General features: G+C 38.2%; 1 protein-coding gene across 1 annotated transcript in view; it reads left to right on the forward strand.

The window, feature by feature from the left end:
* LOC126161861 (aquaporin-11) overlaps positions 1–19,467 on the forward strand; it is a 235,266-nt gene extending 215,799 nt beyond the window's left edge. Inside the window, exons 5-6 of the mRNA XM_049917977.1 lie at positions 13,255–13,393; positions 18,112–19,467. Of these exons, the coding sequence (XP_049773934.1) occupies positions 13,255–13,393; positions 18,112–18,311 (339 nt within the window). The 3' untranslated portion in view covers positions 18,312–19,467. The remainder of the gene's footprint in view (positions 1–13,254; positions 13,394–18,111) is intronic.
* Positions 19,468–20,146: the final 679 nt, after the last annotated feature.

The following is a 20,146-nucleotide window of genomic DNA, read 5'->3' on the forward strand; positions in this document are numbered from 1 at the left end:
AGCACTATGGGACTTAACATCTGAGGTCATGAGTCCCCTAGACTTACAGCTACTTAAACCTAACTAACCTAAGGACATCACTCACATCCATGCCCGAGGCAGGATTCGAACTTGCGACCGTAGCAGCAGCAGCGCGGTTCCGGACTGGAGCGCCTAGAACCGCATGACCGGGAAGCGTAGACAGCTGATGAGTGGCGTCTCAGTGTGTTCAGTTGTGAATTGCAGTTCTGCGCATACCTAGATGACCATTGTAGGAGAATATGACGGCGAACTGTGGAGATGTACCTTTCTTCCAATATTTTGGAGAAGCACAGTAGTGTTACTCCTGACGTCATGCGTATGTGTGGCCTTCGGGTATGACTTCAAGTTACGCTTGGTAGCGATCACACCACACCTCATCACGGATATCCTGTGTGCTAATGCTTTTCCCCATCAGCTGACAGTATCGTGACGCACTTTTTGAACAGATCAATGTTCGTCCACGCATGTCTTTGTCTGTATGAACTGTCTGCGTGATGGTGAGATAACTCGTGACCAGCAAGATCTCGAGATCTGTCCCTGATAGAACAACTGTGAGACCAACTCAGGCGTTAAACTTCTCCCAGTGCCACTATCCAGGATATCAACTACCAGTAGCTGCGGTTGTGGGCCAGCTTCCCTCAGTAGAGGATACAACGGATTTATCACAGCCTTCCAGATCGAATCAGTGCATGCATACATTACAGAGCGCATGCAGTGTAATATTCATAAGTGGGTTATAGCGCCAAGTTCTTGGTAACTTTGAGTCGATATTGTAATCACTGATATATCATATACCATCTCAACCCCTAAAGTTTTACTTCGTTTGTTTTGTCAGGCAGTGAGGGAATGATTCAATGTAGAATGTCTAGCTAAGCTTAGCCGTGAAGAAGGAAGATTTCGACATGAGATTGTCGGTGGAATACTACAGAAGTGTAAAATCACTGAATGGAATGTTGCTCTTGTTCGACCGATTCTTGAGCTTTCTGGACCATTGATACGAAATTGGTACCACGAAAGAGATAGAGAAGATTCAAAGAAGAGATTTACGGTTTGCTCTTATGTTTCGGTCAGCGTAAAAGCGTCAAATAATTTCTTAGTAAATTACTGTGGTAGATACTACAAGGTAAACGTTGTGCATCTCAGTGAGCTTTACTCTCAAAATCCCAAGAGACCACGTTCAAAATCGAGTCAAGAAAATATTAGTGCATCCAACAAACACCTAGCGTAATGATCACAGGATAAAAATGAGGACATACTGAGCTATATGGAGGCTACTTACATCTTCGTTCACGTGGGCCGTCCGTGGCTGGAAGAGGAGAGGAAGAAAATTATAGTGGGGCGCTATCTGTTCTCCACTGCGCCCTTTATGTTCGTTTCACAACTCCAATTATAGATGTAGAATTTGAAGATCCATTAACGCAAATTATTAATGATATTGGTTCCAGGAAGTATTCAGAATCGAAAAATCTGACGCAAGATGAGAAGAGAGACTCACATTAAACCAATTGAATTACTGATGTCTGGTATGAAAACGCCTTCCATGTAGTGATTAATTCGACTTGACAGTTCGAGCTGTATGAACTACTCTATCATACTATGAAATAAATTACTTGCCACCTGAAGTTTTAGATCCGAAATCGCGACAAGTGCAGTTTTCAGGCAGCCGCCACAACGCTCCGCTCTCCTCGCCAATAAGAAATCGTTTTCCAGTCTCTATCATCTACAATAATAACGAAAAGCTGTGTAAGGTACACGACTGTATACCGTCTCTAAGCATGTAAAAAATCTGCTCTTAATTTTAATTGGGATCGCAGTTCTAATTCTTTTGAACGCGAGAAATTTTCACGTCTGAGGAATGGTTTCAAACTTATCACACAACATCTCAAAAACTACTTACCACTCTCAAAAACGTCCTCTCATTGACTACCAAACTGCCACCCTCGGCATTGGATCGTTCCAACGTATCGTATCACATTAAGTTTCTGTGATCAATCTTAGAAAAACAGAGCTTTCTTGGGAGTGGGGGACGTTTAACTCATAACAAGCACAAAATTTAAAGTTCATATCTCTTACAAAAATAAAAGTAAAAATTCTGACAATCCCGGCTGATATAGGTCTCCGTTTCTTGTTTAAGCATGTCAAAAATCTGTTCTTAATTTTAATTACGGCCGGAGTTATATTTTTTCGTGAAATAGGCGAAATTTTCACGTCTGCCACAAAGCTTTGCGCAGTGGAAGTGGCAACGCAGTAAGAGCCGCCAATGCCAGGCTCTCATTGGTGTAATGCTGGCAGCAGCGTTCCAGCTCTCTCGTTGTCAAATGCCAACTACTGTCAATGGAATACGAAACTGAAGCAGGTATTTGACGACAGGGCGGCCTCAGCATCATAATATTAGTTTGGCCATGGCCGGATTTAGCGATATATGTCACACCACCCTTTCAGACAGATTTCTTACGTTAATGGTGTGCTTCTGTCAGTTCTACCCATTTGTTGTTTCCATGTTATGCGTAACTAGGCAGAGCACCAAGAAGCACACTGTCATTCAATCGCGACAAGAAAAGCTGAGCGATTAGCTTATTTAGACAGTTACAAGACGAGGCACAATCTCACCTTAATATCAATATAGTACTATTCTCATACACGAACCTCGTTTAGAATTATATTTCATGTACGGCGCAGATCACCCAAGAACCATATAAGTATCGGCAACTAAAGGCAAAACGGGATGAATGCAGTTAGATATAAGTAGCAATAAATCTGAAAAGGGGTTGGAATTCGACTCTGCACCTTAAAAATTTATCTACCTCGAAGGAAGGTAGGGATTTAATGTCATTCTCCAGCAGAAGGAAATGAGTCGTTTTCTACTCATAGAAATCGTCTCAGCATTCATCTTAGTTGATCTAGGGAAAGTATGGAAAATGTAAACATGGGTGGGAGTAGTGGAGCAGTGCCGGAGATGGCCAAGATTATGGTCTTATATCCAGGTTATGCACTCACTTCTGGGGAATCCCCCCTCCTCGGTCACCACCTGCCGGACAGCTGCGAAAGGTACACTCATGGTCAGGATATAACCTGATACCTGTCAAGTGTCTCCCTCTTGCACCACCCACACCTGTGGGGCAGGGTGTAGCCTGATACCCCAGTCACAGCTTTCAGGTAACTGTAAAACATAAAATAACGGGTACATTAAGGTCACACTCCCCCTCCTCCCATTCCCTCCATCCATTCTCTCTAGACCAATGGGAATCAAGCTCCCCCCTTCTGTATTAGTATTAAAATTGTTTATCATGCGTCGTTTGTGCTCTGTGCACTGTAATTGCATGATTTATGATGTAAGACACTTTGACGTTACAACGTGCTTCTGGGATGTTGCTGAATTACTACAATGTAACGACACCATAAATATTCTGAAAAACGACGAAAGTATCAACATAATATATGACACTTTTACATTTCATCGTGGGACTAGGGTATTGCTGAATTACTATAACGTAATGACATGACAAATATTTTCAAAAACAGCAGGAAAGATTAACACAGTATATGCCATAACATTTTCACATTACAGTGTTTGACTGGGGTGCAGCTGATTAATTGTAATTTAATGACATCATGACGTATTTGGAAAATTACGAAAAATGTCAATGTAAAATATGACATAACACACTTTGACATTGCAGTGTCTGCATGGGCTGTACTGAATTAATATAAATTAATGATGGCATGATATCTATTTTTTGTAAGCATTCCAAAGTATAACCACCTCTGACTGCTATAATTTATTACATTTTTCCAAATACACACTTCTCATGATCGTCAAGCAATGGTGTATATAATACGAGACTGAACAGGTAAATCAATGTGATGTTTAAAAAATACACCAATGTCACATGTTAAACAATTAACAGACTATGTTATTTTAACAAATGTACCCACATCCCACATTAAAAAATAGCAAACTGCAACAAATACATTCCACGGAACCAAAGTTCCACAAGGAACTTGCCCCTGCATTGTAACTATGTCAAAAACAATGACTTCACTATAAAGTTCCAGTAGGGAAAGTGATACTATAGAGCTATAGTACATTAGTAAATAATGGTAAGAAAATCCCCTCACAACACATCACTAAATATGCAACATAAATAATAAACAGCTTGCCCCTGTCGTAAGATGGGAGTAGGATAGAGATGCATTTTACTGAAAAAAAAGTGAGTTGGAAACCAACACATAATGATCTCCACACTTATCTTACCATAGGACACCAATGTGTGATGATACTTACCCAGCTTTCAAGATGAGGTGAGGGGGCTCACTGCATCTGACAGCATCGGACTGTCACAGCAAGCAAGGTAACACCATTTCATAATAAGGACGACGAAATTTGCAGTATAAAAAAAAAATGGTTCAAATGGCTCTGAGCACTATGTGACTTAACTTCTGAGGTCATCAGTCCCCTAGAACTTAAAACTACTTAAACCTAGCTAACCTAAGGACATCAGACACATCCATGTCCGAGGCACGATTCGAACCTACGACCGTAGCGGTCACGCGGTTCCAGACTGAAGCTCCTAGAACCGCTCGGCCACACCGGCCGGCTTTGCAGTATATCTCGCAGACAATAGCGTACGGGAGACAGATTTATAGTTCTCCAGAGAAAAGATCAGGGGTTATTTTGCTTTTGCACCAGCAATTATACTGTGGTTAGCATAGTATCAGCATGATATAATTTAGATGAGAGTAGAGGATATCTTCTCTCCATGGTCCGGAACAAAGTCGTCAACTTAGTTGTATGATAATGCACAGTGCATTGTACATGATTGTTAGGCACTTAAACGGCATCTGAAATAGAACAGCTGTCTGAGATGTAGATTACCACTCTATCAACATAAATGCTCGTTAAATGTAATTATTCCACGGGTTTAAAAACAATCAACAATGGTTCTAAAGACCGATTTTCGGTAAACCTAGATATTAGCCCTAATTTTCCGGATTTTCCCATTGCAGTCACGTCACAAGATGTATGTGGGAGGAAGTAAGATATTGCAGCAGTACAGACGATTTGTTGCTGGCTATGGTCCATACTTGGCCAGCTAATTTAGCAACTAACAATCCCATAACTAAACTCACTCCATCAACACTGAAATTTCCACACTAATGGGACTCACTCTCTCACCATCTACATCCTGTACATGTACAAACCTTCTACATTTAAAATACATCGATGCATCCAACACATAGCTCACCTCCAGTGGTTCAAGGTAGTTGTGTCCCCATACCCACGTGAAGTAATTTCCTAGTGCTTTTGCTTTTGTGATATCACAAGAATAAAGCCTTACTGATTTTTGTCTAGAGTTTAGTTGGATCATTCTCGAGTATAGAAAATCTTGGATGTCTATTTGACTGTACTGTGGAGAATGGATTGAGAAAATATGTTTCTACAGCCTTAGTATAGCACTTACATTAATACTTGTATCATATTTATTGGACTCTGCATTAACAGAGCCGCTCATGTCAGGGGCAGCTTGAGCAGCTTAAGCTACCACACAGCGATGTGATGTGAGTGATACTCACGTGTACCACATCTTTGACCATTTCCAACGAATCGCGAATTTGTTTTTTCCTTAATTCAGTGTAAACTATGCAGAACACCCAAGACACCAGTTTATCTTCTATTTCCCTCATGACCAAAGTATCATACAGAGTAATAGTAAATAGCATCAAACCGACCTCCCCCAAATCAGTAGTTTTATGTCAAAATCAGTCAGCATTATACAGGGTGTTACAAAAAGGCACGGCCAAACTTTCAGGAAACATTCCTCACACACAAAGAAAGAAAATATGTTATGTGGACATGTGTCTGGAAACGCTTACTTTCCATGTTAGAGCTCATTTTATTACTTCTCTTCAAATCACATTAATCATGGAATGGAAACACACAGCAATAGAACGTACCAGCGTGACTTCAAACACTTTGTTACAGGAAATGTTCAAAATGTCCTCCGTTAGCGAGGATACATGCATCCACCCTCCGTCGCATGGAATCCCTGATGCGCTGATGCAGCCCTGGAGAATGGCGTATTGTATCACAGCCGTCCACAATACGAGCACGAAGAGTCTCTACATTTGGTACCGGGGTTGCGTAGACAAGAGTTTTCAAATGCCCCCATAAATGAAAGTCAAGAGGGTTGAGGTCAGGAGAGCGTGGAGGCCATGGAATTGGTCCGCCTCTACCAATCCATCAGTCACCGAATCTGTTGTTGAGAAGCGTACGCACACTTCGACTGAAATGTGCATGCGCTCCATCGTGCATGAGCCACATGTTGTGTCGTACTTGTAAAGGCACATGTTCTAGCAACACTGGTAGAGTATCCCGTATGAAATCATGATAACGTGCTCCATTGAACGTAGGTGGAAGAACAAACTAAAATGAGCTCTAACATGGAAATTAAGCGTTCCCGGACACATTTCCACATAACATCTTTTCTTTATTTGTGTGTGAGGAATGTTTCCTGAAAGTTTGGCCGTACCTTTTCGTAACACCCTGTATATTTCAAAAGCAGTGAATTTTTCACCATCGAAACTTCTGCCAAGAACACCGAAAAAAAGTCTAAAATGATGAGTTGGCTTAAAATTAGGCAAATGCCAAGCAATAGTTTTAGTTAATTATCAGAGTCATGGAGATGACTGCAGAAAAAATGTGTGCAGTCATTGCAACCTAGCCCGTTACAGGGGTGGTAGCCATCTCTTTGCATCAATTCATTTGCATCTATTATTGCCTGTTACAGTACTGTAATCGAGGTAATCTATTTTTCTACTTTATAATCCTGCACCAAACCAGCTGAGCTGTAAGTTCAACACATCTTTATAGCCCTTATGAATTGTGAATAACAGTAGCACTTCCCTGGTTGTGTCCTCTTGCACGCAGAAGTCGTCGCTTGATGTTTTTGTAGTCACTAATCTCTATTTTGTTAAGAATCCCAAAAAAAAATCTTCCATTATATCCAAAAAGCTGATGCAATAGCCGGTGCACTTCATAGATTAGAACATGCATTTTAACATCAGCTGATCCTATTTTATATGACGTCGGCACATGATGTTTATATATCCTCGACCTGGCTTCCAGCGCTTCCCTGCTATATCTATCAAACTTAATAGGTGACAGCACTAGAGTTATTGTGTATCATAGAGAAGTTAATTGTTGTAAAAATCGGAGTGAGTATACTGGGCCAAATATATTACTTCCTCTCTTATATGGTTCTTGAAATGATCACAATGAGGAATTACAGATGTTTACCACTAGCAATTCCTTCCGCATGAGTGGAGCAGCATGGGTATTAATGTACTCTCCACCACCTACTGTAAGAGGGTATATAAACCTGGTTTCTCAGTACAGATCTCGTACAAGCACTGGAATGACCTCAGACACTTGTTTTATTTCGGATGCTGTTTAAGTTTCTAAAAAATCTATGTAGATCGCATAGTGCACCATCAGGAACTAAAGGGGACGACTTTGTGCAGTACCCATTGGGAAGGGTATGCTCTACTCTAGTCTAAATCTGATACCATGGGGATATTATACTAATCACAGTACAATTACTGGTTCAAAAGCAAAATTCCTCTGATCGTTGCTCTGGAGAACTATAAATCTGCTTCCCCCTATATTACTGTCTACGAGATACACAGCAAAGTCCGTCTTCGTTATTTCGAAATGCAGTTAACTTGTTGCCTTCAACAGTTTTATTTTTGTAACTGTTACATCACAGTTTCGCAATTTGTCAGCAAGAAGGGGGTATTTGGTACAGATTTTCTGTCATTAATTTTGTCAGACACCTAACAGGATATGCTTAAAGATGACAGTTACATTGTATCTAAAAGTACATCTTGTTATTCCATAATCTTAAGAAAACGTGGTGACTTATCTTAATAGACTTCGAGGTTTCTTCAGCAAATGGAAGAGATAAATGCTACTCCATGCTAAATCCGATATCGAAGTCATTCCACTCTTAAATAGTGTGTAGAAAAAAATTAACAATGTGCTAAATCTTTACATATCTCATTGTTCTGCGTGTCATGTTGTTAAGCGATACATATCTCGTACTTGTAAAGCTACTTTTTGTCCCATTTGTCTCCTGTGGACTATGAGAGATATGTGACGGCTGGTGTAGAACTAACGCAGAGCCTACGTCAAATACACGTTTCCTGAAACTACCCTGCAAATTTTCTTGAGTAGGCTGTTGACACCCTTCCATAGAATACTATTTTACTGTAGAGCTAAGAAACTAATTCAGGGATTACGTATGCGTATGTCTGAACAACTATCGAACTGAACTGTGAAACAGGCAAACGCTCGCAAATCCTACACGCATGTCACGCCCTCGTCGGTTGTGATTTTCATAGCTTAAATATGACCTTCATTTGGTCTAGAAGACACTCCCAATATAAATGTCCACTAGTAGGTATCTAGATACTAACATTGGTTAGTGTAAGATATTTTACTAAGAAATGTTCGGTTGTAAATGAGGAATACGTGTATGGGGGTGCTATATAAGGAGACTGGAATCGGGAAGCTGACTTGTATGGATTAGCGCTTTGCTACGTTTGAGGTACCGATATTCTTCGTTTTTCTAATGTCCCTGTTAATTTATAGTGATAGAATAAATATCAAACTAGACAAATTTGGGATTGTTGTTACGAATGACTACGTAAAATTTCGCTTTACAAACGTTTTGTTCCTAATAGGGAAACCATGTTTTTCTTCATCTAGGTAACGAGATTTATCATTACACCATAGGCACCAACGTGTGGAGTCGTCTTGTTGATGACATGTGATACACGATAAGTAGTATTGTCATTGGACAGCCCGTTACCTACAGTGACCATAGATTACCGTTGCATATGCCAACAAAACAAATTTCATGATTCCACCACAGTTCTTAGCGGTTTTTTGCTGTCATGCAGAAATCGTACAAACCCGCCAATCTTGTAGTTGTAGGATGATTCTTAAGAAAATAACAAATGAGTAGAACACTGATGGTTAATCACCCACTTGTGATATAATGATTGTAAAAAAGCCTCACTACTGAAAATATGCTGGGGAATTAGAGAGATGCAATAAAAAAATTAGACCATTTTTCAGACTGTCTGCATTCATTCGCCTTTGCTGCTGGCTGCTTCTGATGGTACACCACTCTTGTCACAAGTGCCTGGATTGCCTCTTGGTTGTTACCCATATGACAGAGAGAGAGAGAGAGAGAGAGAGAGAGAGAGAGAGAGAGAGACAGCCTATTACACAGCTCTCTCTCATTTATCAGATGTGTGGGATGCTTTCAGCAGTTGCTTTTTGGTTAAGGCATGTTGAATCCTGTTGAAAGCAGCTACCTGCGTGGGTTGTCTCCGGCATACACGGAGATACTTACCCAGCTTTCAAGATGAGACGAGATGGTTCACTGTATCTGGCAGCATTGGGCTGTCACAGCAGCAATAGCTCCCGAGCCACAGCACAGCAGCGTGCTATGGCAAGATAAGCATGGAGACCATTACGTGTGGGTCTCCATGTCGAGTTTGTTTTACTTTGGATTGTAAATGAAGTCTATGTCTACGCTATTCCCATCCTATGGCAACGGTGGTGGTGGTTACTGTTAACATTGTAAATTTGGCAGTGTGTTGTGAGTGCACTTTTTTGTCATTATTTACAAGTCTACTACATTGCTGTAGTGTCATATTCCTCTACGGAAACCTTATAGTCAGGTCATTGTTTTTAACACAGTAATTAACTGTAAATAGCAACGGGAGGTAGTCATAATTTGGCTTAATGTCACCACTTCATTAATTTATATTCATTCACCATTGGCCCAGTCATACTCTGAAATGTCAAAGTATCTTATATCAGATAAGCAACTTATATATTCTAGATACAACTATATTGGCTTCATTTGCTGCAGAAAACATGTAATACACAACTGCATTCAAAGAAACAATCAAGATATATAACAAGACTTAGATGCTTACAAACAGTTACCATAGGAACACATAACAGAGATAAGCACACTCTAAACCTCATTACTGGCCAAACCTACTTTGAATTTAGTAAAGAGTCCTACCTACCAGAAGAAGCTTTGCCAATGGGATTCCCTAGTTCATTAAAGTTAGCTAAAATGTTCAGGAACAAAGTAGTAGGAAGAATATACCAGAAAATAGAACCAGGAAAATATGATATATTGTGCCTGTGGAGATATATGGATGACATCCTCTGCTTTGTAGATGCACCAGAAAAGAAGATAGGACAACTGCATATAGAGTTAATCAAATTAAACAGAAATATTAAATTCACTTTAGAGAAAGAACAATCGGGTCAAATAAACTTGCTAGATTATCCATCACAACGAAAAATAACCACCCACTCAGCAGCTACATGTAAAACACCACAACAGACACAAACTGCACCAATCATCTAGTCACCCACACTCCCAAAAAAAGAGGCAGCTCTGAGAGATATTCTCCCCAGACTAAATACAGTACCACTTGACAAAAACAACTATAAGGAGCTGGACATTATAATTCAGATAGCAGGGGAAAAAAACGCTGAATCTCTAAATATGAAATTGTATAAGAACACCCAGAAAAACATAAAAATAAAAAAAAATAAAAACATCACACAAGTCCAGACACCAACAACATCCACAACAAACACACTCACCAGCAATTCCATGATGCAGCTCATTCTAATTGTTAACTAATTGTATGTTTATAATTCATGTTGACATTGTACGAGTTTAATAGGCAATGGGTGTTTGAGCTGAAGGAAAGTAGCATCAAAACATAACAAAAGTTATCAGTATCTAACAGTGTAGTAATGTTGCATAATGTCCAGTTTGTGGTCCAAAGTTTAAAATGACACAGATATAATAATTTTTCTGTCTCAAATGTTTTTACACATTCTTTCACAACATATTTCACACCTTTTCAAAATGCCACAGGTAAATATCAAAACATAAATTTTAAAACTCCACATCAATTACAAAGAGTTCCTAGGTGTTAACTCAAGCCATCTCAAAAGCAGTAAGTATGAGTCTGACCAGAACTAAACATGAGTGGAAATTAGTCTGATGCAAAAGTTAGAACTCAAAATCAATTGCAAAGAGTTTCTCTGTGTTAATCCAAGCCATGTCAAAAGCAGTAAGTATGAGTCTGACCAGAACTGAACACAAGTGGAAATTAGTCTGATGCAATTGGTACCAATCAGATCTCATAAGTACTTTGTTCAGCCAATGGCCTTGCCACGGTGGTAACACTGGTTCTTGTCAGATCACCAAAGTTAAGTGTGGGCTAGCACTTGAATGCATTACCATCTTGTCTGCCGAGCACTGTTGGCAAGCGAGTTTCACTCAGCCCTTGTGAGGCAAACTGAAGAGCTACTTGACTGAGAAGCAGCAGCTCCAATCTCGTAAACTGACAAATGGCCAGAACAGCACTGTGCTGACCACATGCCCCTCCATATCAGCATCCAGTGATGTCAGTGGGCTGAACATGACACAGCAGGTGGTCAGTACCATTGGGTCTTCATGGCCTGTTTGGGCGGTGTTTAGCTTTTTAAGTACTTTGTTCCAGAACATTCCATAAGTCAAAATAATATTAAGATAACTTCTGTTTTTTTAATTATATATTAGATTTAGTTTACAGAATGTCTCTTGAAGATAATTATGTGAAGATTTTTACCAATAATATCTGATAACAAATATTACAAAAGTACCAAATATAAAAATTGGAAACTTCCTATTATGTTGCAATATTGATCACATAATGACAGTAAAATAAATAAAAATATAAGTAGGAACATTTGCATTGTCTGCATTTTGAATGATAAAAATAGTAAAAATAATGTCGATTTGTTTTCAGAGCACTTGCTGTTAATTATTTGCCAACCACTTCTCTTTGTGCAAAATTAAATCGTGAGAATATATTGATACATACATGGAAAATTATATTTCCTGGAAAACTGCACACAGCAACTGGAAAACTCTATGAACATCCACAGTTATGGAACATATAATTTACTTACAAAAGCAATTGAAAGCTGGCTGGAATTTTGGTATCATATAGTTTGTTAACTGAACTAAAGTTCTGTTGGAACCTGATTTATTACAACCACCACTACACAACAAGGCACAACACAGAAATTCAACAGACAAGCTGGTACACACTCACATAGAGAGACAAACTGACATAATTGGGGACATCCTCAAGAAACAATGATTAAAAACAGCATACCAACTCAGCACAGAAATGCCTAAAGAAGGAAGACAACACCAACATTTACCAAAAATCTGGCATTTACCAACTCTAGTTAGAGCAGACCAGCCGCACTTTTGACATAAGGTATCAAGAACATACAAGAGCATGGAAATTATCTAAAAGACATGGTGTGTGCGAAAATGTAAATTTTGTTGGTGATTTGAGAGCACATTTTCATAAATAAAGTGTGATCTTGAAAAAAATCTACACATTGATCATGCCAAAAGTCAACAAACAATTCTTGGTGTTGTAGTTCTCAGGGGCACCCTGGGATGTTCTGTGTGTGATGCATCTCTGTGAGTTGTGGCCCATGAATTGCACACAGATCATACACAATTGTACCGTAGTAAAGCAATAATACACACCTGACAGTCAGTCAAAAACTATAAATACACCCTCACATAAACCCACACACACCAGTTAAAAAGAGCAATGGCAAATGATCTCCTTTCCACCATAAATAAACAAAAAAGGAACACAATCCACACATCAAAACGAAGTTCACAAAATGGAGAGATTGCCGTAGTTTTTACAACACAAAAATGTTAATATATTTCATGTTAGTGAAAGTGCTGTGTGCTAAAATTTACCACATATATGGAAGAATCTGAAGAATGATGTAAGAACCAAAAAACTGAGAGTAATAAATACTATTTATAGTACAAAGTTAAAGCATGAGAACTGTTCATGATACTAGCAAAAAAAAATTGTGAAAAAAACTATCTTGTTACAGTGACCACTGCAGATGCTTTAAAATGACATGAAATACATTTAGTCTTAATTAGACTTTCTTACAGTTCCAAAATACTGTATTTAACCTATGTAACTTATGTTTATTAATTTGTAAAGAGGGCATTACAGTGTACGCTCAGCAAGTAAGCAGCACTACATGTGATATATGTTTATTGTTTTCTATGTCAAGTAAATTATGCATTCCAGGTACCCATGTTCACTGGTGCTGCAATAGAAGGTGCAGCAACCTGTGCCTGTCGACTTGTCTCACGTGCGTTGAACGAAAGGGAGACACCGCTAGCCAATGTACTCGATGCATTATTTTCGACAGCTCTAGTTGTTGCAGGTAATCAAATACATCACCTTCTGTTGCTATTCCATTTTTGCTGAGAAGCAATTACATTTTGTCCTTTGATAAAAAATACTGCTATCTTCAAGCAACACTGTATGAGCTGCTATTAAATTAACTCATATACCAACTACAAAATTTAAAAATGCAAATAAGATGAATAGAATGGGCCCATATACCCTCTTGATGACAACTAATAAAGTTCTTGAAGGTTAAGCAATGCTTATAATTTGGAAAACCAATACTGATGGCTGGAGAAGGTTCTGTTGATGATTTTTCTCTTAAACAGAGGATAAAGCAGCAGCCAACTGACAACTTTTTATGGTACCATGGAGTTTATTGCAGAGTTAAGTTTATCTTCCTCCTCCCCCCCCCCCCCCCCCCACACACACACACACTCCTCCCCCATGAACCGTTGACATTGCCAAAATGGGGTGGCTTGGGCAGCTGTACCACATTTGCAATCACAATGGAAGGGTATCTGTGTACAGATCAGACAAACCTGTGGTCCCTGAATAAGTGTGGCAGATTTTTCAGTAGTTTCAGGGATGTTCAGGATGGTTATCTGATCTGGCCTTGTAACATTAGCCATTATTATGTTAGTATGATGAACATCTGAAACCTAGGTGAAACTACAGATGTCATTTTCCCCAAGGCCCTGCATTCTTAACTGTATGGCTTAATGATGATAGCATTCTCTAGAGTGATCCCCATCTGGATCTCTAATAGAAGCTGCTCAGGATGGTGTCCTCATCAGGAAAAACACAACTGGCATTTTATGGTTCAGAGTATGGAGTTTTGGATTCCCTAATTGGGTAAGTAGGCTATAGAATTTAAAACAGGAAAGAGATAAATTGAAATTAGATTCAGTAAGAATTAGTGAAGTGCAGTGACAGGAAGAGCAGGACTTGTGGTACAGGGTTACAAATACAGAATCAACCAGGGATAATGCTGAAGTAGATCTAATAATGAATAAGAAATTAGAAATATAAGTAAGCTACTATGATCAGTGTCATTAATACATTGTAGTAGCCATGATAGACATGGAACCAACACCCACCATTCTAGTACAAGTTTATGCAAATAGACTGAAACAAAGTATGTAAGACAAAACTAATTATTCAGATAGTAAATTGGACAGAACTTTAATTTTGATTTGGCACTGGCGTTTGGTACTAGTAAAGGAAAAGAAGAAAAATAGTAGTAGAACATGGACTGGTGAATGTGAATAGCAGGAGAAACCACCCGGTAGAATTTTACTGAAAGCATAATTTAATCATTGCAAACACTTGGTTTCAGTATCAGGAAAGAGTGTGGTACATGTCGAAGAGATCTAGAAACATTGAAAAGTTTCAGATACATTATACACTGCTCTGCAAAATTTGAGGACGAGATAGACAAAGCAACATAGCATATTAACTATCACTGGAAACAAATGAAAGTGAGGGACCATGTTGCCAGAGGTCTCCCAGTATTGATTGGTATATTGTGCAACAGACAACAAGGAACCCATGTCAAATACTGCACCCTCCACAGTGGCACAGTGATTTCATGGGGGACTAACTTTGTCAATGACCAATACATTGTGATGTCCATACAATGATGGCACCATTTTTTTATGGTGCCAAGAGCAGAGGAGTGGGATCATATGCTCTACTCCGATGTAAGCAGATTCAGTAGTGATTCTTGGTCTACTCTCATATGGCAAGAGGTGGAAACATATAATGCACCCAGGAAAATTGTCAAACATGATAGTTTTGGTGGTCCAAGTGTTATGGTTTGGGACACATAATGTTGCATGACCTTATTCTTGAACATGTTACACTCAGCAGTCAACATTATAATGACTCTGAACTTCTTCTCCATGTGCATCCATTCAGGGCTGCATTTGGCCCTGTCTCCATTTCTATGGATGGCAATGACATCAGGTGTCAGTGCAAGCGGAGGAGCTCCTTGGACTGAGAAGATATTAGGTGAATGGACTGGCCTTCATGTTTGCATGATGCAATTCCCATGGATGGGATGCAATTGGGAGGTGTATTGCAACATGTCCAAATGGAGCAATAATCAGCCAGCAGTTGTCAATCATGCTGCTGGAGAAATGGAATGCATTATCAATGTTGTGGCCAACATGGGAGCATTTTGCAAAGTATGCATTGCTGTCTGTGTTTTTAATGTCCAGGGGACCATCATATAAATCACAGAGACTGCAGTACAGTTCATGAAATTTATTTCCAGTTGCACATACGAACAACCATCCGCTGTATAAGGTAATGACAACAATGAAAATTTGTGCCAGACTGGGATTCAAACCCCACTTCCTCACTTTACTCCAGCGGTCACCTTAACCACTTTGGCTATCAGTGCATGACTCATGGCCAGACCAAAACTTCCATATGTCATCGTTCCTGCATCACAACCTGTGCTTTTACACACGCTATGTAATTCCCATATAGTGGAGGACTTTTTAACTCAAAGTCACTGCCCGGTATCAGGTATATTGCAGTATATGTGTGGTTAAGAAGAATAATCCAATGTTCTTTTGGACATGCATGATATGAGACATGGTGAGTGGCATACCGGATCTGCCCCAAGATGGATTTGACATGTTACAGGTGAGGCCATCCTCTAACGGAATTGCAAATTTCTTTTATCCTCCTTGTTTACAAACAGTGGAAAACTTCTCATGCTGTAATGAGTTCATCTTAGGTAATTGATAATGGTTATACAGAACAGCATATCAGCTCACAACTTAATATCACACCACTGTATAGCAGATCAGGATATCAACAATAGTTCTCCCTAAAATATTTCTGCATGAAAACTCTAGATGGAATTACACTACAAGGAAGACTGGGGAAGAGATGGATGCAATATATCTGTACTCACTCCTGTTCACCAAGTTTGCCAGTTGCAATATTTATAGGCACCAGTATGATCTGTTTCACAAAATTAACTGTTAAAGATGTCACAAAAATCATTAGCTCAATGAAAACCAATTAGTTTTCTAAGAAAGATCATATTTCAATCAAATTATTACAATCTTATGCTGACTTGATAATAACCCTCTCGATTTACTGTTTCAAATATTTGTTGAAGTGTATTTTATGAAAGACTGAAATTTGTGGTACTAATACCCATTTCAAAAAGGGAAGGTGAACAAGTTACTTCCAATTATAGACCCATCTCGCTTGGCCCATCCCAGTACTTACAAAGATTAAATTATTGTTAGAATGACAAATTGATATCATGTGTCTCAGATTAACGTGCTTTGATTAAATTATATGTGGAGATTATCTTTTTCTTTGTGTATGTGGCTGTGTATGTGCCCAAGTCCATGAAGATGCACTTTATTCACTGTTTTAATAATCTAACTACATCTCAAAGGTCTTTCATCAATAGTTACAGGCATCTGTAAGACATTACTGATACATGAAAATCTGAAGGACTTTTCAGGGTTGCAGACAAATAACAAACCCTTCTGAATATCTGTTCCTTGCAAAGAAACAAAAGGCGGAATGAATAAAAAAGTAAAATATAGTTATACAAAAAAAATGAGGAAAGACACACATCAACAAGGTGGAATGAATAAAAAAGTAAAATATAGTTATAGAAAAAAATGAGGAAAGATACACATTAACTCAGAAAACTGCACTGGTTTATGATCTATTGCTCATTTGTTAGACTCTCTTTCTCTCCATTACACACACACATACACACACACACTTTTCTTCATTTTTATTTGTTATTTCCTTTACCACAATTTTTGACTGGAACAGTTTTGTTTTGTACATCTGTGTGTTTATTTGTATGTATGTGTAGTTAAACTGAAGTCTTTATCCAACAAGTATCTTGAGGGCCACTGCCTATGCTGAAAAGAACAGACATACCAGTATGATAAAAGATATGACTGACCATTATACTATCTGTAAATTTCTACATGTAGCAAGATCAAGAGCAAGTGAAGATGGAAGAAGATTCAGAGATAAAGTTAACCGATATAAAAAAATTCACAACTGCAGTTCATTTAAACTTACTGGTTTACAACACCCATATTAAAAGGCAAGGCATGTCAGTCTCAGAAAATATTCAGAGCCTTAAAAAGATAAAACATTTATTCCCATAATGTTGATATAAAGCCTCAGACTAACACACTGTGAATAATATTATAATTTTTTTTTAATGGAACCATTATAACCTTAATTGTTTGCATTAGTCCTCCATCTACATCAGATCAATTTATTTCATCAAAAGTTGCATCAATATTTCGCATAATTAATATTAAGCAACGTAAAAAATTAAACAATGGGTCTTAGTATGATTTCCTTATTTTTGAAATTCACAATGAAGACACAAACTTGCTGAATATTTGTGACAAGCTAAAACTGTGTGCCAGACCAAGATACCTGCTGAAGTATCTGCCTATCCTGGACAGCATCCTACCAAATGTGCTACCTGAGGATTGGCCACTGATTGATTCAACGCTTCACCTTGTCACTAGTTCCAATTTACAACTTCCAAATTAGCTGAAGCCCTGAGAAGATTCATGAGCCATGCTGAGGGATCTGAGTTGGTAGTGTATTGCCCATTTAAGGAAAGTATAAATATTTGAGTTTTGATCCAGCAAATAGTTTCAATTGTCACAAATATTCATTTCAGTCTATACTCTACTAAAGAGTAAATACACACTATCTCAAAAAATTGTTGGTTTTCAGCATTCAACTACACAGGTGGCTATTTCAACCCAGTGTTGGCCTCATCACTGAAATATGACTGCCCTGGAAATACATACGAAGAGCACATAATTGTTTACTGGGTAGGATCCTGCCTTGGAGCCGCAGCTTCGGTAAACCTCTACAATCACCCTACTGTGCAACAACTTCTGTTCACTGGAACCAAGAAGAAGGAAGAATGAATAAAAAGGCATACCTCCTGTGGTTATTAATTAATACAGGACTATTCCACGTAAACAGGCATCATATGTCACTCCAAATAACTTTTGTTACAATTACTTATCACTTCTCAGTATCAGTAAAATTGTTTTACTGTAGTTTTCCAGAGATGCTGCTGTGCATGCAGCAAACACAGTTTAAGAAAATAAGATTTCTGGAATATCAGCAAGAAAATTCCCTTTCCTTTGAAGTCATAGCAATGACTTATGCTTTAAGAAAAAAGTTGAGGTAACCCTTTGTAGTGAGTGCAAAAATGTTGACTTATAATTTTCGAACGATGCCTGAAAAACGGGACACGAATGATGAGAATCTGTGAATGATGACAATGAGATACTTTCACTGCCAATCAATGACAACTGCCTATTTTGTACGTTGAAATATACAAAGCAGTATTCGCACAATAATGTTATACCAAAGAGGTACTGAGACATTCAGCACAGCTGTACTAATGGACACAACTGAGCATTAGTTCTGTTCTGCCATCCAGCCATTTTTTCTATGAAGTATTATGTACAGCATTGCTCCAATGCACACAAACTAAGCACAATGAACTATCTTGAAATCTGAAAACTTCGTTCATCCTAGTAAGGCATTTAGCAGTGCACCATAACAAAATAAGTACAACCCTTGCCAGTTTTTACTTTTTTATGTAGTAGATAACAGTGGTGTTTCTATTCACAGTTAATGTGGTCTTCACAAAGTTAAATTGCCAATACTTCCTTAATACATTGATATGCATTATAATAAATAACACAATTACAACTTAGATGCCACATTTTGATACAATTTCTTACTGCAAACTTAGATGCAAGATACAACTGTGCATTTCTGGAAAAAAAACATTCTGGTTACATGGTTAATTTCATTTCAAGTGCACTGTCAACATAATATAAGCACATTTTTATTTTTTGAGGGATATCATTTTGGATTAATAACATATGTGACAAAAGTAAAGAGTTGTGTGCCAAAAGCATTGGAGATTTCACCCATCAATTGCATATGCTGTACAGTTGTTGCAATTACTTTATATAAGAGTTCTATTTATTTTCTGCACATTGTACTTGCCAATTGTAAAGACCATGTTATTTTTTAAAACCCTAATAAAGAAAGAGAAACTTGTTTACCATATTATTAATATCCAACAACATGCTTGGCTCTTCTGCAATATAAAAAATGGTTCAAAATTCTAAGGTAAAAAGAATGTGGTAAGTATGAATTTGGAACTTTACCAAATAAATATGTTTGTAAGTACTTGCAAAAATAGCTCATGGCCTAAAAGGTTGTATTAACGCAAATTTATCTTTCTTCTGGTTAAATGTGAACAGTAGCAGTATATGGTACAGATATAGCAGTACCAAAGTATCAGTGCACTTTCTTTCATGTGACAGGTTTAAGAATTGTCAATAAATCACCAAGAAAGTTACAATCTTTGAACTTCCATATGAAGCAATTACAGGATGAAGCACAATGCAAGGAAGTGAATTACAGCTCCATAAGCTTACAGAGGAATGCTGAAGATTAGGTGAGTAGATAGGATAATTAATGAAGAGCTACTGAATCAAAATAGGAGGAAAAGAAACTTGTGGCATAACGAGACTAAAGAAGTGATATGTTGCTAGGACTTATGCTGAGGCAAAGGGAAATAGTTAATTTCAGTCTTTGGACTGAAGATCACAACAACAAAAACAAATACATTTGCAAAGGGTTTGCTTTAATTCAGTCAATATTAAATATTGTCTTCATAAGTTCATATACATTGAAATGTCAATTAACAATAAGAAAAATACATATTAGTCAC

Source organism: Schistocerca cancellata, chromosome 2, assembly GCF_023864275.1.
Source record: "Schistocerca cancellata isolate TAMUIC-IGC-003103 chromosome 2, iqSchCanc2.1, whole genome shotgun sequence".
NCBI lineage: Eukaryota > Metazoa > Arthropoda > Insecta > Orthoptera > Acrididae > Schistocerca > Schistocerca cancellata.